This window comes from Capra hircus, chromosome 14, assembly GCF_001704415.2.
Source record: "Capra hircus breed San Clemente chromosome 14, ASM170441v1, whole genome shotgun sequence".
Taxonomy (NCBI): Eukaryota; Metazoa; Chordata; class Mammalia; order Artiodactyla; family Bovidae; genus Capra; species Capra hircus.
This window is the reverse complement of record NC_030821.1, coordinates 40,078,327-40,101,352: the sequence shown is the minus strand read 5'-3', so window position 1 is coordinate 40,101,352 and position 23,026 is coordinate 40,078,327. Positions and strand designations below refer to the sequence as shown.

Genomic DNA, 23,026 nt, shown 5'->3' with positions numbered 1-23,026 from the left:
GAAGCTTTTTAGTACAAAGCAGGCATCCCAGATGAGTCAGTGGTAAAGAATCCACCTGCAATGCAGGGGATACGGGTTTGATCCCTGGGTCAGGAAGACCCCTTAGAGGAGGAAATGGCAACCCACTCCAGTGTTCTTGATGGGATAATCCCATGGATAGAGGAGCCTGGCAAGCAACAGTGCATGGGGTTGCAAAGAGTTGGACATGACTGAGCTCTCATGCATGCATGGTATATGCATTATATCATTTAACACTTAACCTTTTCAGCATCCTATAATGCAGATACTATATTTTTCTCCACTTTGCAGGTGAAGAAATTGTTGTCTAGTCCCAAGATAATGTCTTCGAAATTTTGTTTTATTGGTTATATTTCATAACTGCTAATAGAGAAGTAGAAAAAATTAGCCCTGTACTTATCAAAATTATTGAGGCAAAAAAACTGAAAATTGTTGGACATAAATACACTCAAATTTTATATAAAAAGATATTTGTTAAATGTTTGATGAATTTTTATAGGTTCTGAGTTCTTACAAATGTGTACATAAATGGGTTAAAATTAAGATATTCTAGAAATAAAAATTTACCATCCTTGTCCAACTTATCACTAGCCTCCTTGAAAGTTACTATGGCAATGTGAAGTGAAAGCTGCTCAGTTGTGTCCAGTCTTTGTGACCCCATGAATTAGGCAGTCCATGGAATTCTCCAGGCCAGAATACTGGAGTGGGTAGCCTATCCCTTCTCCAGTGGATCTTCCCAGCCCAGGAATCAAACCAGGGTCTCCTGAATTGAAGGCAGATTCTTTACTAACTGAACTATGAGGGAAGCCCATGGCAATACTATTTATTATTTTCTTTCATTGATTTGTTTTCCTTTTTTAATTGAAGTATAGTTGATTTACAGTGTTACCCTTTTTTATTTTTAGTCCCCTTTTATAAATGATTTCTTTGCCCTAGTCAAAAGAGGAATAGGTACTTTACAAGTTGAAATTTTCCTCTTCTAGAATTGAGTAAATGCATTTTAGAGTTCTTATAAGCACTTGGATTTCTCTGCTAATGCTTATGATCATCAGAGAATAATAGTATCCTATCACGGGAGGAGTTTATATTTTGGCTCAAAGTAAATAGTCCTCAGCTTACCTTGCTGGTGCAGTTCAGCAGGGTCAGTGTGCCCTGTGAAACTGTTGATAGGTGAAGCTTGAAATCATCACTGATATTCATTTTAAGGAATTGCTTCAACTTTCGAGCAGCACGATTTAAAAATGAAGCTTCCTATTATAGAAAAAACATCAGAAGGGCTGTGGTTCAAATAAAATATTAAGAAATAATAAGCTTTTCTAAAGAGCCTAAAGCCAGAACTGTATTGCCAAATAATGCCCCACCTCCACCCCACTTTTCTTCTATTCCAGTTAGTCACATGACTGATGAGCAATTAAACTGAAACTGTTTAGCTCCCAGGTGACAGCCTAAAGTGCCTAGAACTCAGTTTAATGATTATGTGACTTTTTAAACTCTCTTTTCTTTGTTATGTACGATCTTATCGCTTATGAGTGAGCACATAAGTTTATTCAGTTTTAAACAAGATAACTAAAGGAGAGCGCTTCTGAAAGCAGCAGTAATAAAAGGTATGTGTGATTTTTATTATTATTGTATTTGCCCCTTTGGAGATATGGATGAATAACTGGCAATAATAAAGGGCCTATTTTCCTAAAACAAGTGTTTCAAATACTTTAAGGAATTTTTTTTAGGAATTTATGGATACACTCAAATGCCATGAGGTTAACTCAGTTATTGTGAGTTTTGAAAAGACTTGAATAGCACACTGGTTTCTGAAGAAAGAGATGACACAAACTTTTATTCAAAATTCTGTAAATTGTAACATTACACCAAATAGAGGAGGTAATGATTTGAAGATAAGAAAATTTTGAAAGAAAAAATTTTAAAATGTGTACAACTAAATTATGCCCATCAATTATGTGTGTATATGCAAGCAATCATTCTGACAAGCATTTTCCTGAATAAATGTTTCAGAACTGAGATGTGTATCTTTGAATTCAGCAGTTCTACTGTTTTCAAGGTGAAAAACACGATGCTAAAATTGAAAGGAATATTTATCAAATAAGTATAGGGCAATTTGTAAAATAAAAGTATGAAAGACCACAATATAACAATATATCAATGGGAATTGTCAGGTTAGAGCCAAAAGACTATGTCATTAATAATCAATATAATAAACAGATACAGGAAATATAAACTTCTATGATATCAAGCTCAAATGACATATAAACTCCAAATAATTATCATTACCTTATTATCATCACATGAATGTTTTTTAAAAAAGTTAGGTTCGTTATTCAGGCAATTGCTATCAAAGTTTATCATGTTGTCCTGTAATAAATAATATAAAATAATATGGTTAAACTGGGGACCTTTCTAGTATGTTGTAATTATAAAAATAACAATGTTATGATATTTGGTATTTATATGTGCATTTTTAGGAAAACAACCTGGCGCAGCTGACTAGGCAGGAAGAATAATTTTCTATGTTTGAAGAATAAACAAGTATATACACAAACCCTTAAAAAGAGCTTCCCTAGACTCCATAGCTTAATTCAAGAAATGAGAGAAACTGGTTCTTGGGAGGGGGTAATGAAAGTATCTATTATAGTAGTTCAACTATATAGGAGTTGTACTATATGGGAGAAGGGAATGGCAACCCACTCCAGTATTCTTGCCTGGAGGATTCCATGGACAAGAGAGCCTGGCAGACTGCAGTCCATGGGGTCAAAAGGAGTCTTTCACCATGTAGGAAACACTATAAATTTTGAAATCATGAAGTTGAGATTAATTTAAGCAGTTATTTGGTCCAGTTTCCTGACACAATCAAACAGTGACAAAAGGAATTAAGAATAATTTACTTGACAGAGTGAAGTTGAAATTCATTCTACAACATTTTAAACCGGTTGGGGATGTTTGAGGTAGAATTTTGCTGTGAAAAAGTGAGACTGAATGTGTGTATTGTCATGTAGGAGTGGGAAGGCAGACTGGCACATTCTCATTTTTCTTATCTAAGGAATTTCTTATCTTTCGAAGGTGGGGATTACCTGAATCCAGAATACAGTTGACATATTAGAATTTCCTAAGGATTCAGATTCTTTATGCACAGGATTGGACTAGCTCTGTCCAGCAAACTAGCAATTCCATGATAATCAAAGCTGCTATCAAGCAATCTTAACCTATGTGTTGTCATCAAAGAAACAGACAAAACTTGGAGTAATGGCAAGATTTAATCATGGGCTTCTAATCTTCATCTGCCTCTCAGAAAAATATGGATTAGTCTTCTCAACTGTGAAAAGCATAAATAGTCTCTGCATTTATCCTGACTTTAAATATATATATTATCTATTTTGCCTGTAAGAATTATACAGCCTGAACATATAATCATTCATTTAACCATTCAGCACTTCCTACAGGTCAGTGTACAAGGTTCTCTGCCAAGCTTAAAGGGAAAACAAAGATCAAAAAAAAAAGTTGCATTTTTTTTGTGCCATTTGATATAGAGGGCAGATGCTGTATCGCTTGACACTTATACATCATTTCTTATGTTTGTAAAAGTGTGCTTATATAAACAAGATTTGTTAGCATCAACCATCCTAGTCATTCTGAAAATACCTCAAGTGCAAATAGATATATTATTCTATAACTATCCTCATGTTGCCATTATATTAATACACATTCCTGAAAAGATAGTGGAGAATTAATGTTCTCCAATGTTCTCTCATTTTCCTATTGACTTATATTTAACCTCAAGAAGGACAATAAATCATTCATACATTTCTCTCTGATAAGACATGCATTTTGTTTTTGCCATGTTATTGTTGTTTAGTTGCTAAGTTATGTCCAATTCTTTCACGACCCCATGGACTGTAGTCTGCCAGGGCCTTTTATCCATAGGATTTCCCAGGCAAGAATACTGGAGTGGGTTGCCATCTCCTTCTCCAGGGAATCTTCTGACCTAGGGATTGAACCTATGTCTCCTGCATTGGCAGGTGGATTCTTTACCACTGAACCACCTGGGAAAACCTTGTTTTTGCATGCAATGCCTCCAAAAAAAAAAAAAAAAAAGATTAAAAAATATGCAGCCAATCTGTATGATATTTTTCAATTTACCAAAAATTATAAAATAGTACCTATTTCTTTGAGCATTTTAATAAATTGTGAGACATGAATATTTGAAAAGCCATATTGGTTAAGCCACTGCTCCATGTATTAAACAAGACTCATTTTTGGCAGATACAGAAAGGTAATGTTGTACCAGGTGATTTGTTTGTCAGATGTTTGCAGCAGTAGATAAAACTGTTACTTAAAAGGTTGACATAAAAGGCTGACTCCTATAGAAGTCACAATTATAACTGAATAGTTAACTTTAGTTTGCATTTTATGAATAAATTTAACATAAACATAAATGAGTAACAACTACAGTTGCTTTCTGCAATTGTTTTCATTTAAGCCCTATGAAAAAGATGGTTCAGACTAAGATTTATAGAATCATAGAGCTGGAAAGAAGCTTACACATCCATCTTTCGATTTAGAAAATAGCAGAATTACTTTATCAGTAATAGTTTATTAAAGGGATCTTGACATATTTGAATATTCATATTTATTATGAAAATGAAAAATAAGAGACAATCCAAGATCACCTTGACTATGAACTCAATATTCTCCAGTAAAAACATTATCTATGTTGTTCCTGAAACACCTAATGTCCTTTCCATTTGTAGAATTACATCTTCTTTCATTTCAGCATAGTTTTCTTCTATCTTGGAAAGTTTTCTGTTGCATTCATATCAGTCCCTTCCTCAAAAACACTAACTACTTACAAAATTGATTTCTATTTCACTTTTTCTTTGTATATTTTCTTTGATATTTTTTCCCCAAGATTCACTTGTGTGTGGTTTTTGCCAACATGCCTTCGATATGCCTATTCTAATTGGACACTCATGGCCACATGTGCTCTAAGTGAACCACTATTTATTTACAGCCCACTGGAGAAGGGAATGGCAAGCCAATTCAGTATTATTGCCTTGAGAACCCCATGAACAGTATGAAAAGGCAACATGATAGGATACCAAAAGAGGCACTCCCCAGGTCATTAGGTGCCCAATATGCTACTGGAGATCAGAGGAGAAATAACTACAGAAAGAACGAAGGGATGGAGCCAAAGCAAAAACAATACCCAGTTGTGGATGTGACTGGTGATAGAAGCAAGATCTGATGCTGTAAAGAGCAATATTGCATAGGAACCTGGAATGTCAGGTCCATGAATCAAGGCAAATTGGAAGTGGTCAAACAAGAGATGGCAAGGGTGAACGTCGACATTCTAGGAATCAGCGAACTAAAATGGACTGGAATGGGTGAATTTAACTCAGATGACCATTATATCTACTACTGTGGGCAGGAATCCCTCAGAAGAAATGAGTAGGCATCATGGTCAACAAAAGAGTCCAAAATGCAGTACTTGGATGCAATCTCAAAAACAACAGAATGATCTCTGTTCATCTCCAAGGCAAACCATTCAATATCACAGTTGTCCAAGTCTATGCCCCAACCAGTAATGCTGAAGAAGTTGAAGTTGAATGGTTTTATGAAGACCTACAAGACCTTTTAGAACTAATACCCCAAAAAGATGTCCTTTTCATTATAGGGACTGGAATGCAAAAGTAGGAAGTCAAGAAACACCTGGAGTAACAGGCAAATATGGCCTTGGAATGCGGAATGAAGCAGGGCAAAGACTAATAGAGTTTTGCCAAGAAAATGCACTGGTCATAGCAAACACCCTCTTCCAACAACACAAGAGAAGACTACACATGGACATCACCAGATGGTCAACACCGAAATCAGATTGATTATATTCTCTACAGCCAAAGATGGAGAAGCTCTATACAGTCAACAAAAACAAGCCCAGGAGCTGACTGCGGCTCAAATCATGAACTTCTTATTGCCAAATTCAGACTTAAATTGAAGAAAGTAGGGAAAACCGCTAGACCATTCAGGTATGACCTAAATCAAATCCCTTATGATTATACAGTGGAAGTGAGAAATAGATTTAAGGGTCTAGATCTGAGAGATAGAGTGCCTGATGAACTATGGAATGAGGTTCATGACATTGTGCAGGAGACAGGGATCAAGACGATCCGCATGGAAAAGAAATGCAAGAAAGCAAAATGGCTGTCTGGGGAGGCCTTACAAATAGCTGTGAAGAGAAGAGAGGCGAAAAGCAAAGGAGAAAAGGAAAGATATAAGCATCTGAATGCAGAGTTCCAAAGAATAGCAAGAAGAGATAAGAAAGCCTTCTTCAGTGATCAATGCAAAGAAATAGAGGAAAAGAACAGAATGGGAAAGACTAGAGATCTCTTCAAGGAAATTAGAGATAGCAAGGGAACATTTCATGCAAAGATGGGCTCGATAAAGGACAGAAATGGTATGGACCTAACAGAAGCAGAAGATATTAAGAAGAGGTGGCAAAAATACACAGAAGAACTGTACAAAAAAGATCTTCACGACCCAGATAGTCATGATGATGTGATCACTAATCTAGAACCAGACATCTTGGGATATGAAGTCAAGTGGGCCTTAGAAAGCATCACTAAGAACAAAGCTAGTGGAGGTGATGGAATTCCAATTGAGCTATTTCAAATCCTGAAAGATGATGCTGTGAAAGTGCTGCACTCAATATGCCAGCAAATTGGAAAACTCAGCAGTGGCCACAGGACTGGAAAAGGTCAGTTTTCATTCCAATTCCAAAGAAAGGCAATGCCAAAGAATGCTCAAACTACCGCACAATTGCACTCATCTCACATGCTAGTAAAGTAATGCTCAAAATTCTCCAAGCCAGCCTTCAGCAATACATGAACCGTGAACTCCGACATTCAAGCTGGTTTTAGAAAAGGCAGAGGAACCAGAGATCAAATTGCCAACATCCACTCGATCATGGACAAAGCAAGAGAGTTCCAGAAACACATCTATTTGTGCTTTATTGACTATGCCAAAGTCTTTGACTGTGTGGATCACAATAAACTGTGGAAAATTCTGAAAGAGATGGGAATCCCAGATCACCTGACCTGCCTCTTGAGAAATCTGTATGCAGGTCAGGAAGCAACAGTTAGAACTGGACATGGAACAAGAGACTGGTTCCAAATAGGAAAAGATGTATGTCAAGGCTGTACATTGTCAACCCTGCTTATTTAACTTCTATGCAGAGTACATCATGAGAAACGCTGGACTGGAAGACACACAAGCTGGAATCAAGATTGCCGAAAGAAATATCAATCACCTTAGATATGCAGATGACACGACCCTTATGGCAGAAAATGAAGAGGGACTAAAAAGCCTCTTGATGAAAGTGAAAGAGGAGAGCGAAAAAGTTGGCCTAAAGCTCAACATCCAGAAAACGAAAATCATGGCATCTGGTACCATCACTTCATGGGAAATAGATGGGGAAACAGTGGAAACAAGTGTCAGATTTTATTTTTGGGGGCTCCAGAATCACTGCAGACGGTGACTTCAGCCATGAAATTAAAAGACGCTTACTCCTTGGAAGAAAAGTTATGACCAACCTAGATAGCGTATTCAAAAGCAGAGACATTACTTTGCCGACTAAGGTCCGTCTAGTCAAGGCTATGGTTTTCCCTGTGGTCATGTATGGATGTGAGAGTTGGACTGTGAAGAAGGCTGAGCGCCGAAGAAGTGATGCTTTTGAAATGTGGCATTGGAGAAGACTCTTGAGAGTCCCTTGGATTGCAAGGAGATCCAACCAGTCCATTCTGAAGGAGATCAACCCTGGGATTTCTTTGGAAGGAATGATGCTAAAGCTGAAACTGCAGTACTTTGGCCACCTCATGAGAAGAGTTGACTCATTGGAAAAGACTCTGATGCTGGGAGGGATTGGAGGCAGGAGGAGAAGTGGACGACCGGGGATGAGATGGCTGGATGGCATCACGGACTTGATGGACGTGAGTCTGAGTGAACTCCAGGAGATGGTGATGAACAGGGAGGCCCGGTGTGTTGCGATTCATGGTGTCGCAAAGAGTCGAACACGACTGAGCAACTGAACTGAACTGAAATGATTCTCATTGGCAGCTACATAACTGATGCCTCCCTCCTTTCTTTTCTTCTATTTTGTAGATATGGGATTAAGGATTGGGGTTTTGACATAGAAAAGAAAGAGTTAGTCTCATGGCTTATTACTCTGAACATGAACTTGGTCCCTACAGAAATATTCTTCCATTTCTGATTATCACTATTACAACCCACTCATGCCCCCAAATCTTATGACATAAAGATTCATTTGGTGGACACTTTGAAAAGTGAAACTTCTTTTTAATGAAATTCGTAATCTGTATGAAATTTGAAAAGGTCTGTATTGTTCTTGTAATCCTATTTCAAATGTTACCAATTTTACCATTAGTCAGGTAGCTTGTCAGATTATATTAAGAATTGGTAGTTAATTCCTAGCTTAAATGAAATATCATCCATTTATTCTTCAGTCAACACTTGTTGAACATCTACCATGTGCCTTATAGTAACTGGGGATAGAACTGTGATCAAGATTACAGATGGTTCCTTCCTTTAAGAAATTTACCTTCTGGTATTAAAGACAGGCATCAATCCAATAAATGCAATAAAATCTCAAGTTGATAATTGTCATAAAAAGTATATGCTACCATGAAAGCCTATAGAGAATTTTATTTAGGAACTTTAGTGAAGACTTCCCTCAGAAAGGAACACATCACCTGAGATCTGAAGCATGAGTAAACTAGAGAAAAAGAAAATAGAGGAGGTGAAAAGATATAGAAAACAGCATTTATGGCTTCAGGTAAGTGAGACGGAACAATGACAAATATGCTGCTGGATGAAAGAGTAAGAAAGCTAGTATATAGCTGAGAAAGCAAGAGAAATCACTGGTTCCATATGAAACAGAAAATCTAGAGGATACCAGATTATGCAGGGGCTTAAGAACATGTGAAGGAGCCTTGCCTTGATCCTCAAATTAATAACTAATGGATAAATACTTTTTCGAAGGGTCATGTTAATACCCGCATGATAAATGGTTTGGAAGGATTCAAGAAAGTAATGGGAGGCTATTATAGTCAGTGCTTGAAATAATAGTTTATTGGACTCAGTGGTAGGAAAGAATGTAGCGATAGTTAAGTTGACTTGAGAAATATATATAAAGCAAATTAAAACATGATTTGAGAATTAAAGTTAATGAATACTGACAGACCAGGGATGATTCCTTGGTCTCTGGTGTGTGCAACAGAATATACTGTGTTGCCATTCACTGAGATAAGGCATAGTAGAAGAGATGGTGTGAATAAAATGTTTGCTTTTAAATACATTAAGTTGACATTCAGAGATCCAAGGGCATACACAGAGAAGCCAAAAAGTTGGGAAAATAGGGGAATAGATAGTTTTAAGAAGGTGGTGATCCATAATGTACAATGCCAACCAAGACGTCAAGTAAGTTGTCTTGTACCAAATCTATGCCCATAAAAAAAGCAAAATGAAATTAGAAAAACAAAACCTAAACTGCTGTGATTTTTATCAGAGTCTAACCTATCTGGGGTAAGAGAAATACTCAATATCAGTCCTTGCTGATCAGTCCATCCTTTCTCACATAAGTTGGTAGGCACTAAGAAGCACTAGTAAAGTTTACAGTCCAGGAGCACAGACACATCAAAAGACTGAGACTTAATTGACGGACTAAAAAATGCTTCCCTCCCCATCTACCCACTTTAAAGCTGGCTTGAAACTAAACATTAAAAAAATGAAGATCCTTGCATCTGGTCCCATCCTTCATGGCAAATAGACGGGAAAAATTTGGAGACTCACTATTTTCTTGGGCTCCAAAATCACTAGAGATGGTGACTGCAGCCATGAAATTAAAAGATACTTGCTTCTTGAAGAAAAGCTATTGACAAACCCAGACAATGTATTAAAAAGCAGATATCACCTTGCTGACAAAGGTCCATATATGGTTTTTCCAGTAGTCCTGTATGGATGTGAGAAGTGGACCATAAAGAAGGCTGAGCACTGAAGAATTGATGTTTTTGAACTGTGGTTCTAGAGAAGACTTGAGAGTCCCTTGAACTGGAAGGAGATCAAATCCTAAAGGAAATCAACCCTGAATATTAATTGGAAAGACTGATGCTGAGGTTGAAACTCCAATACTTTGGCCACCTGATACAAAGAGCCGACTCATTGGAAAAGACCCTGATGTTGGGAAAGATTGAGGGCAATAGGAGAAGGGGCCAGCAGAGGATGAGGTGGTTGGATGGCATAGTTGACTGAATGGACATGAGTTTGAGCAAACTCTGGGAGAAAGTGAAGAACAAGGGAGCCTGGTGTGCTGCAGTCCATGGGGTCACAAAGAGGTGGACACAGCTGAGTGACAGAACAGCAATAACAAAGCAGTTCAACCATCAATAACCTTACAAAACTAAAGCACCAGGCCCAGATGGGTTTGCTGATTATTTCTATCAAACATTTAAGGAGGAAGTCATAGCTATTCTCTATAATGTCTTCCAGAAGACAGAAGCAGAGTGAATACTTCTTATTTTGTTCTATGAGACCAGGCTTGCCCTAGTACCAAACTGAAATGAAGATAAGACAACAATAGTAAATCACATATCAATATATCTTATGAAAATATATGCAAAAATCCTCAACAAAATATAGGAAATTAAATCTGACAATGTATAAAATAATTATACACCATAACTAAGTGATATTTACCCATGCATGCACGACTGGTTCAACAGTCAAAAAAAAAAATCAATGAATGTAATCCATCCCTTTAACAGGGTAAAAAAAAAAAAAAAGATCAAATTATAAATAGCAGGAAAAAATAATTGAAAAACTCAACACCCATTCATTTATAAAAACCTCAGTAAGGACTAGGGGGAAGCTTCCTTAACTTGATATAAAAGCATCTACAAAATCCTATTGCTAATATATACTTAATGGTGAGAAACTCCGAACTTTCCTGTAATTAGGAACAAGGAAAAGATGTCCCTCTCATCATTGCTTATCAACACTATATCAAAAATCTTAGATGATTTGATAAGAAACAAAAAGGAAATAAAAGATTTACAAAGTAGGAAGGATGAAATATAACTGTCCTTTTTACTATATGACATCATAATTTACTTAGACAATCCTAAGGAATCAACAGGAAAAAAAAAAAAAACCCTCCTGGAACTAATAAATAATTATGTGAGGTTGCAGTGTACAAAGGAAGATGAAAGTTAATAGTTTTCCTCCATACCAGCAATGAACAAATGTAATTTGAAGTTAAAAACACAACAGTGTTTACAGTACTTAGGTATAAATCTAACAAAATATATAGAATATCTTTATGAAGAAAACCACAACTCTGGTGAAAGATCAAAGGAGACTTAAACGGAAAGATCATCCGTGTTCATGGATTGGAAGACAACCTTGTCAAGATGTTTGTTATTCCAACTTGTCCTATGGATTTATCATAAACTCAATCTCAGCAAGTTATTATGTGAATATCAACAAACTGATTCTAAAACTTATATGGAGAGGCAAAAGATCTAGAATAGCCAACTCAATTTGGAAAGAGATGATTAAGTCATAGAACTGACTCAAAAACTATAGCAATTAAGATTGTGTGACAGTGGCAAAAGAATAGACAGATCTATTTGCAACACAACAGAGAGCCCAAAATAAACCCACAAACTCAGTCAACTGATCTTTGATAAAGGAGTAGAGAAAATACAATGGAACAAAGTCCCTTCAACAGTGCTGGAACTGGATATCCACATGCAAAACAATTTAAACAGACCTTATCCTCTTCACAGAATAACTCAAAGTGGATCACAGTCCTAAATCCAAAACACGTAACAATAAAGCCTAGAAGATAACATAGGGGAAAATCTAGGTGATCTTGGGTAAAGCTTTGATTTTTTATATAAAATTCCAAACGCATGATTCTTGAAGGATATAACTGATAATCTACTTCACTAAAATTAAAACTTCAAAACACATACACATACATATTATATATATATATATATATATACATATGTATACTTCCCCTGATTATAATAATTATAGTGGCACTATTCATATCCACATATATGGATAGGTGTCTGATAAAGTATATATTATATATATGTAGTATATAATATAAAATATTACATATATAAAATATATACATGATAGCAGCACTATCCATATCCATACCATAATATATTTTTTATATAGTACAAACACATGCACACACAAACACTTCTCTTTGAAAACAAAATTGGCAAAATAAACTTTTTATAGGGATTTGTTTACATAGACAAGTGGGGCACCAACAGAAACTTAACATGCTGTCATTTAATGGCTGCATCTGTGATTAGTCTTGCATGCACAGTATCTGATTTCTTAAGAATTTAAATGTTTTAAAGTGTCATTTAATATCAGCATTCCAGCCAGAGGTTATTTTAGCCAGACAAGGTGAATACCAAGACAGGAGTGTAACATTCTCTTGCCACCTAGGATCCCTTTAAGTGGCCCAGTATACACTGAAACCATAGATTCTTGCCTTAGCTCTATTAAACCACAGACATTTGAAAAACTGAGTCATAACTGACATATAACGTTAGGTTTAAGCATTCAATAATTAGATATTTGTGTATACTGCAAAACGATCACCACTATAAGTCTAGTTCAGTAAGCTTAACATCTATCAGTGCTGCTGCTGCTGCTAAGTCGCTTCAGTCCTGTCGGACTCTGTGCGACCCCATAGACAGCCGCCCACCAGGCTCCTCCGTCCCTGGGATTCTCCAGGCAAGAACACTGGAGTGGGTTGCAGTTTCCTTCTCCAATGCATGAAAGTGAAAAGTGAAAGTGAAATCGCTCGGTCGTGTCCGGTCGTGTCCGACTCTTCGTGACCCCATGGACTGCAGCCTACCAGGCTCCTCCATCCATGGGATTTTCCAGGCAAGAGTACCGGAGTGGGTTGCCATTGCTTCTCTGAACATCCATCACTACATATAATTAAAATGTTTTCTCCTATGATGAGAACTCTTGAGATTTACTCTGTTAGCAATTTTCAAAATATATATACAGTATTAATAACTATAGTCACTATGCTGTAGACTACATTCCCAAGATTGAATTCCAGTTTTATGGGATCATTCTGCTTTATACCAGAACGACAGCTTGTTTGGTTAGCTCCCCCTTGCATTCTTAAAAGTCTTCCAGTTTGGGCAATAAAGTATTTTCTCACCCTACTTGTATTATGGTATTTTGATTTTGGTTGGCATGATATAGCTTTTCCGTCTGTTGACTTTTTAAATTGTTTTGAACATAAAAATATTTTTGTGTCATCTATATTGCTTACATGTCATTATTCAAACAATACTAAAGTGTATAATGAAAAACTTTCCAATTTTTCTCCACTGCCCCCACTAGAATCACCGCCTCAAGATGATTCAAATTAGCAGTTTGATAAGAATATTTTTAAATTACTTTTAATTGGAAGATAACTGTTTTATAATATTATGCTATTTTCTGCCATATATCAACATGAATAGGCAACATGAATAGGTTTATGTATGTCCCCTCACTCCTGAACCTCTCTCCCACCTCCTACCCCCTCCCACTCATCTAAGTTATCACAGGGCATTGGATTTGAGCCCCCTGTATCATACGGCCAGTTTCCAATGGCTATCTAATTTTACATATGATAATATACATGTTTCAATGCTTCTTGCTTAAAAAAAAAACTATGCATGTGTGTAATGTGCATTCAAAATTCACACACATAAATGATACATAGGGTTTATGAAAGCATGTTCCTCTACCAGTTAAAATATAGGATCATAAAATATATATTACTCTTCAATCTGTTATGTATTATTTTCACTTTATATTATGATCTTTATGATTATCATTCTAAGTTAAATATATCTTTTTTGAATACCTGCATAATCTACATTAAGTGTATTCTGAGGTTTATTCAACACTTCTCTCATTGATGAAAAAAGTCAATATTTGTTCCAACAAACAGTGCTACAACTGACATCTTTGTATGTGTATTTGTATGTGTATATTGTTGTTATTTAGTTGCTAAGTTGTGTCCAACTCTTTTGCCACCCCATGCACTGCAGCCTTCCAGGCTCCTCTGTCCATGGGATTTTCCAGACAAGAATACTGGCGTGGGTTGCCGTTTCCTTCTCCAGGGGATCTTCCCAACCCAGGGATTGAACCTGCATCTCCTGCGTTGGCAGGAAGATTCTTTACTGCTAAGCCACTAGGGAAGCCCATATATATATTATCTCCTTTTATATTAATTTTTGCATTTTTATAGAATTAATTTCTATAATTGAGACTTGGTGAAGGGAATAGTATATCCATTTAAAAATCATTATGTTCAGTACAAATGATTCACACTTCCACCAGCAAATGTGTCCATTTTGTCACATCTTTGCCAGCACCAGATGTCATAAGCCTTTAACAGTTTTACCAATCCTGATATGTAAAAATTTGTGCCTCATTATAGCTAAAATTTGCATCTCTATGACTACTAGAGGATAAGCATCATTTTATCTTAATTGGCAATTTGCATCTCCTTTATTATGAACAGCCTCTTCTTAGCCATTTTCTTAAGTTGTTTTTCTTTTAATGATCAGTTTCTACATTTTATATTAGGAATTTTTAATAACTTTCTATTTTGTTTCTGGTGTGTCCTTTATATAACATACTTTTTATATAATTAGTTTAAAGTTCAGAGATTAGAATAATACAGATATTTATTACTATTTTGTGCTCCTTTTCATCTGTTTTGCAATTTTGGTATGTTGTTGGCTTTAGTGTTTATTCTTTGTTATAACTAATTAAGCTCTGATATTCAAGAAAAGGAAGATACTTAATACAGTAATTAAACAGATAAAGTGTTTTCTACTAAATTTTATGCTAAAATTCTAAGGTGAATATATAGTACTACTAATTAACAACCAAAAGTTAATTAATCAAAGCTCTGAGGTTACCAAAATATAATTATGTTCATTCCAGTCCTTCCTAAGACCAAGAGTAGCCAAAGCAAAGCAATTCTAATGAAATTTATTGTCACTTTGCTTCTTATTTAACTTACATTCATGAAATAATGTTTCATATTGTATGTCTCCAGGAGCTTCCCTGGTGGCTCAGACAGTAGAGAATCTGCCTGCAATGCAGGACACTCAGGTTCAGTCCCTGGGTCTGGAAGATCTCCTGAAGAAGGAAGTGGCAACCCACTCCAGTATTCTTTCCTGGGAAACCCCACGGACAGAGGAGCCTCGTGGGCTATAGGCCACGGAGTTGCAAATATTTGGACACGACTGAGTGACTAACATAGTACATAAAAACAGAATACAGAGTTAAATGCTTTAACAATATTGACAGTCATTCTGTAGAGAACAATCCAGGAATAAAAGCAAAAATCACCAGTCCAAAAACAATATTGAAAATGACTATATTATCAAATATGGAGTGTCTAATATCATAAAACTACCCTCAATATACTTTTCATGCAGAAAAGTTAGAAAAGAGTCAAACATGACTGAGCACACACACACTCATGCATGTACACACACACATATATATATAATGAAATCACTTTGCTATACACAGAAACTAAAGCAACACTGTAAATCAACTATACCTCAATAAAAAAACATTAAAAGTCAATCAGCCAGTAGAATTCATTAGAAACACTTATATTGTTATGTATACAGAACAAAGGAGGATACCACAAAAGGGTAATGAGTAAATCTTAGTTTCAAACCCATTCTTGTGTAAAATTGTCTATGCATTGTATGCCTTTTCTAGAAGTGAATATATATGTTCTATTTATGGGATGCCTTTCCAGTGTTAAAACACACCTTAGATACATAACTTGATGTTTTTTTCAGCTATGTTATCAAGTTATGGCTTTGTAAGCTTGGAGATAAGAAACAGTGTTCCAGGAATGGTATGATTCAGCAGTTGGCAGATTTCAGTAAATATCAATGTTCATGTCAAATAGAAATACATAATAGTTACTGAAACCTGGTTGCCGGAAGCCAGTGTGAGGAATCCTGCCCGTGACAAGGTCATGAGGAAGGAAGCTGACATACGCAAGGCGTGCTCAGACTTCAGGGACCCCTCTGGAAATTCCTAAGCATGTACCCCAACAAAAATCTGCCGGCTTTTGTGCTCTGCTTTTCCACTCTTCTGACATTTTCTGGAAAAAGTCAATTCAGGGCTTTAGTCTTCTGCATTTGAAAGAGTGTTTCAATCCAAAAACCCCTCAGATGGCTTTCTAGCCTGCCTGCAGGACTCGTACAGCTGCGCTTGTGATTGTTTGAGGCCTCCTGACCGCAGGAGGCACAGGAAGCTTAAAACATTCTAGGAATGTAGGAGCTTCCGAGGAGTCAAAATCTTTAGAATAGGACTGATTAAAAGTTTCATTTGTTGGGTCAATGCTTGCTGCCAAATTTTCATATCCTTTATTTTTAGATATAGTTGGTATATAGAAAAACAAGTAGTAGACCTGGTATTAGCAACATTAGATCTTTGAGTTAAGTACCTTCTTTGTTATATCCCACTGCACCTTTGTTCTATAGAGATGTAACTTTAATGCTTTAAGGAGATGCAGATTAAAGAAAAACACTTCAGGGAAAACAAAATTAACATTCATTAAGGAAGAGAGCCAAAAGTGTTAACAAGCCTATTGGCCAGAAGATAATGTAAATCACCTGAGACCTTTTGTATACAAAATGATATACAGAAAGAGTCTGGGCTGCGAACGCTACATAACTTTGTGTTACCCATTGATCTCTATGTTTTATCAAAAGTATAAAAAGCCTTCTGAACAATAAAGGAGGGGGCCAGTTTCTCGGGCCAGCTTCTCGAACTAGTCTCTCGGCCTGGTTTCTTGGGACTCTGGCTCCCCCCGTGTCTTTCTCTCTCTCTTCTTCTCTCCCTTCCCTCTCTTCTTCTCTCCCTTCCCTCTCTCTGCTCTTTAACTTCAGGCTGAATCTCCACCTGGGGCGCGGAGGCTCGCCAGGTCTACTTACTTGCCCTGGCTGTTAAGACCCGCGCGAAAGGGAGCTTAAGGCGAGGCACCCTTAGATATTCAAGCGGGCGCCGGTGGCCCAACGTAGATGGTGCAAATTCCTTGTCTGGAATTTTATTGGCCTTCCGCGTAAACCAAGCTATTCAGCCCTCTTCCTCCACTTAATCTTCCTACTACGCTATAGTTTCTTAATCTAATCTTATATTAATAAATAAACAAGTCTTTCCACGCCAACGCCGTCCACCCTTCGAATTCCCTGGATCCACCGGGGCTGGACCCCGGCACCTGGTGACATATTCGTCTATAGTTGGTGCAGTGCCATGAATCCAGAAGTTGTGCATATCCACTCTGGATATGTAGGAACTCTTGTTATGAGATATATATAAAAGTTTCATACAGGGCATCCATTCTCTGTGTCTTCTAAATAGACTGCAGTCCTACTTGAGTACCATGGAAAGAACGCTGAAACTGAGACGTGGATAACTACATCTTAGTATTTCCACTATTGGCCTTAAATAATTTTCCAGCAGTAATAAACTTACAGAGATTATGTAAGCCAAATTTCTAATCTTATGAATTATAGTAGAAAAGTGAGGCAAAACAGCAGTCAACTGACTTGTCCAAGTCTCAAAGCCAAAGTGGCAAAGCTGGGACTCCGACCCTAACATTTTCATTTCAGACTAGTGGGCCTATTAATACAGCACTGTGCTGACATAAAGTAGCTTCTCCTTGAATTTCCTCATCTGTAATATGAGTTGTTGAACTTGAGCAGTGGTTTTCACACACCATATTCCATGTGATCCTAGGGTTTCACAGGATGACTTGAGGACCACTTGGAAATAAGCATGAGATGATGCATAATAGTCACGACTCAGGGCCTCATTGGAGTTTTATGTAGGATTCATTTGAAAAAAAAAAAAAATTAATGCAGAGTCATCATGTATATGTTTAAATTTTAGTAGAATTTCACCTTCATAAATCAAGCAATTTATAGTCTCCTCTTTTTCTCTCCAGCTGCTGGGAGTCATTTCAGTCCCACTACTCCTTTTGGAAATTTTCACCTAAGAACTCCATCCACTTAGTATTTACTACTTTTTGTTGACTTGTTTCCAGTGCAAGAGCTACAGTTGACTAGTCTTTAAGTTTTCCATTGTATCTTCATGTAATCAAAATTTGCTGATTGACAATTGCACTTATTACATATTACCAAAATTTCAGAGAACATCAGTCATACATAAAATCTGAATTCAGAAATAACTCATCTTTCTGAATGTTTATTTTATGAGCCATATGAGTTACCTTTCTAAATCCCAAACCTAATTCTACTGTTGTGCATGCTAAGTCTCTTCAGCCATCTCCAACTATTTGCAACCCAAGGACTGTAGCCCGCCAGGCTCCTCTGTCTATGGGGATTCTCCAGGAAAGAATACTGGAGTGGATTGCCATGCCCTCCTCCAAGGGTTCTTCTAGACCAAGGTATTGAACCTGCATCTCTTAAGTCTCCTACATTGGCAGGCAGGTTCTTTACCACTAGTGCCAGCTGGGAAGCACAATTCTACTGTTACGGAGTTTAAAAAGTCATCAATGGCTCCTTATTACCTAGTCCTAGAAAGTCAAGTTCACATTCCTCAGGTTGCCATGCAAGACCTTCCAAGATCTGATCACAGCCTAACTTCCAAACCTTATACACATATCTCAACCAATGCTCAAGCCACATAGGCTGTTGGCTGCTAAATGTGACTTCCTAGCCCCCATATTTAATAAGTTACTGTCTCTATGTATTTTATCTTCAATTATCAGCACTATCCTGTTGTGTTGTAATTCTTTAAGAGTTTGTCTTTCAAAACTGTTAACTTACAGGACTGAAAATTAGTCTCATGGACTTGTTTTGAATGTTCAATATAAGCGCAGGCGGCTGCGAGAGCCGGCGCACTAGGCGCAGGTGGCTGCGAGAGCCGGCGCACTACGCGCGGCTGAGAGGAGCTACCTCAAGTCGGAGGTCAGGGGCAGCGGCCTAGAGTGCCAGGCTGCGACGGCGCAGGAACGGCCGAGAGGATCTACCCTGTGTCCGAGGTCAGGGGCGGAAGCCGAGAGGAGCTATATGGCGTCCGAGGTCAGGGGCGGCGGCCAGGAGGAGACACCCCGCGTCCGAGGTCAGGGGCAGCAGCCGGGAGGAGCTATCCTGTGTCCGAGGTCAGGGGCGGCCGGGAGGAACACCCTGTGTCTGAGGTCAGGGGTGACCGGGAGAAGCCACCTCACGCCTGAGGCCAAGGGCGGCAGCTGGGAAGAGACACCTCGCACCCGAGGCCAGGGGCGGTGACCCTGAGGAGCCACCCACGCCTGAGGCCAGGGCCGGAGGCCAGGAGGAGCATCCCAAGGAGCGGTGGCTGCGCAGGCACAAGAGGGCCTAGACGAGCTATCCCACGTTGAAGGTCAGGAACCGCAGCGGTAAGCAGATACCCCTCATCAAAGGTAAGGAGCAGCAGCTGTGCTTTGCTGGAGCAGCCGCGAAGAGATACCCCATGCCCAAGGTAAGAGAAACCCAAGTGAGATGGTAGGTGTTGCAAGAGGGCATCAGAGGGCAGACACACTGAAACCATACTCACAGAAAACTAGTCAATCTAATCACACTAGGACCACAGCCTTGTCTAACTCAATGAAACCAAGCCATGCCCGCGGGGCAACCCTAGATGGGCGGGTGATGGTGGAGAGGTCTGACAGAACATGGTCCACTGGAGAAGGGAATGGCAAGCCAATTCAGTATTCTTGCCTTGAGAACCCCATGAACAGTATGAAAAGGCAAAATGATAGGATATCAAAAGAGGCCCTCCCCAGGTCATTAGGTGCCCAGTACGCTGCTGGAGATCAGTGGAGAAATAACTCCAGAAAGAATGAAGAGATAGAGCCAAAGCAAAAACAGTACCCAGCTGTGGATGTGACTGGTGATAGAAGCAAGATGTGATGCTGTAAAGAGCAATATTGCATAGGAACCTGGAATGTAAGGTCCATGAATCAAGGCAAATTGGAAGCGGTCAAACAGGAGATGGCAAGGGTGAACGTCGACATTCTAGGAATCAGCAAACTAAAATGGACTGGAATGGGTGAATTTAACTCAGATGACCATTACATCTACTACTGTGAACAGGAATCCCTCAGAAGAAATGGAGTAGCCATCATGGTCAACAAGAGTCCAAAATGCAGTACTTGGATGCAGTCTCAAAAACGACAGAATGATCTCTGTTCATCTCCAAGGCAAACCATTCAGTATCAGTTATCCAAGTCTATGCCCCAACCAGTAATGCTGAAGAAGCTGAAGTTGAACGGTTCAATGAAGACCTACAAGACCTTTTAGAACTAACACCCAAAAAAGATGTCCTTTTCATTATAGGGGACTGGAATGCAAAAGTAGGAAGTCAAGAAACACCTGGAGTAACAGGCAAATTTGGCCTTGGAATGCGGAATGAAGCAGGGCAAAGACTAATAGAGTTTTGCCAAGAAAATGCACTGGTCATAGCAAACACCCTCTTCCAACAACACAAGAGAAGACTACACATGGACATCACCAGATGGTCAACACCGAAATCAGATTGATTATATTCTTTGCAGCCAAAGATGGAGAAGCTCTATACAGTCAACAAAAACAAGCCCAGGAGCTGACTGTGGCTCAGATCATGAACTCCTTAGTACCAAATTCAGACTTATTTGAAGAAAGTAGGGAAAACCACTAGACCATTCAGGTATGACCTAAATCAAATCCCTTATGATTATACAGTGGAAGTGAGAAATAGATTTAAGGGTCTAGATCTGATAGGCAGAGTGCCTGATGAACTATGGACGGAGGTTCGTGACATTGTACAGGAGACAGGGATCAAGACCATCCCCATGGAAAAGAAATGCAAGAAAGCAAAATGGCTGTCTGGGGAGGCCTTACAAATAGCTGTGAAGAGAAGAGAGGCGAAAAGCAAAGGAGAAAAGGAAAGATATAAGCATCTGAATGCAGAGTTCCAAAGAATAGCAAGAAGAGATAAGAAAGCCTTCTTCAGTGATCAATGCAAAGAAATAGAGGAAAAGAACAGAATGGGAAAGACTAGAGATCTCTTCAAGGAAATTAGAGATAGCAAGGGAACATTTCATGCAAAGATGGGCTCGATAAAGGACAGAAATGGTATGGACCTAACAGAAGCAGAAGATATTCAGAAGAGGTGGCAAGAATACACGGAAGAACTGTACAAAAATGATTTTCACGACCCAGATAATCACGATGATGTGATCACTAATCTAGAATCAGACATCTTGGAAAGTGAAGTCAAGTGGGCCTTAGAAAGCATCACTAAGAACAAAGCTAGTGGAGGTGATGGAATTCCAATTGAGCTATTTCAAATCCTGAAAGATGATGCTGTGAAAGTGCTGCACTCAATATGCCAGCAAATTGGAAAACTCAGCAGTGGCCACAGGACTGGAAAAGGTCAGTTTTCATTCCAATTCCAAAGAAAGGCAATGCCAAAGAATGCTCAAACTACCGCACAATTGCACTCATCTCACATGCTAGTAAAGTAATGCTCAAAATTCTCCAAGCCAGCCTTCAGCAATACGTGAACCATGAAATTCCAGATGTTCAAGCTGGTTTTAGAAAAGGCAAAGGAACCAGAGATCAAATTGCCAACATCCGCTGGATCATGGACAAAGCAAGAGAGTTCCAGAAACACATCTATTTCTGCTTTATTGACTATGCCAAAGTCTTTGTGTGGATCACAATAAACTGTGGAAAATTCTGAAAGAGATGGGAATCCCAGATCACCTGACCTGACTCTTGAGAAATCTGTATGCAGGTCAGGAAGCAACAGTTAGAACTGGACATGGAACAACAGACTGGTTCCAAATAGGAAAAGGAGTATGTCAAGGCTGTATATTGTCACCCTGCTTATTTAGCTTCTATGCAGAGTACATCATGAGAAACGCTGGACTGGAAGAAACACAAGCTGGAATCAAGATTGCTGGGAGAAATATCAATAAGCTCAGATATGCAGATGACACCACCCTTACGGCAGAAAGTGAAGAGGAACTAAAAAGCCTCTTGATGAAAGTGAAAGAGGATAGTGAAAAAATTGGCTTAAGGCTCAACATTCAGAAAACGAAGATCATGGCATCCGGTCCCACGACTTCATGGGAAATAAATGGGGAAACAGTGGAAACAGTGTCAGACGTTATTTTGGGGGGCTCCAAAATCACTGGAGATGGTGATTGCAGCCATGAAATTAAAAGACGCTTACTCCTTTGAAGAAAAGGTATGACCAACCTAGATAGCATATTCAAAAGCAGAGACATTACTTTGCCGACTAAGTTCCGTCTAGTCAAGGCTGTGGTTTTTCCTGTGGTCATATATGGATGTGAGAGTTGGACTGTGAAGAAGGCTGAGCGCTGAAGCATTGATGCTTTTGAACTGTGGTATTGGAGAAGACTCTTGAGAGTCCCTTGGATTGCAAGGAGATCCAACCAGTTCATTCTGAAGAAGATCAACCCTGGGATTTCTTTGGAAGGAATGATGCTAAAGCTGAAACTCCGATACTTTGGCCACCTCATGAGAAGAGTTGACTCATTGGAAGAGACTCTGATGCTGGGAGGAATTCGGGCCAGGAGGAGAAGGGGACGACAGAGGATGAGATGGCTGGATGGCATCATGGACTCGATGGACGTGAGGCTGAGTGAACTATGGGAGTGGTTTTGAACAGGGAGGCCTGGCGTGCTTTGATTCATGGGGTCACAAAGAGTCCGACACGACTGAGTGACTGAACTGAACTGATGTAATAGATTAACAACAGATTAATTTCCAAAATATACAAACAGCTCATACAACTTAATATAAAAAAACAATAAGAAATGAGTAGCAGACCGAAATAAACATTTTCTCTAAAG

General features: G+C 38.5%; 1 protein-coding gene across 1 annotated transcript in view; it reads right to left on the bottom strand.

The window, feature by feature from the left end:
• Positions 1-23,026, bottom strand: part of IL7 (interleukin 7) — a 61,534-nt gene that overhangs the window by 6,482 nt on the left and 32,026 nt on the right. Inside the window, exons 3-4 of the mRNA XM_018058383.1 lie at positions 2,305-2,385; positions 1,138-1,269 (exon numbers count right to left, since the gene is read on the bottom strand). Coding sequence (XP_017913872.1) covers positions 1,138-1,269; positions 2,305-2,385 — 213 coding nt within the window. The remainder of the gene's footprint in view (positions 1-1,137; positions 1,270-2,304; positions 2,386-23,026) is intronic.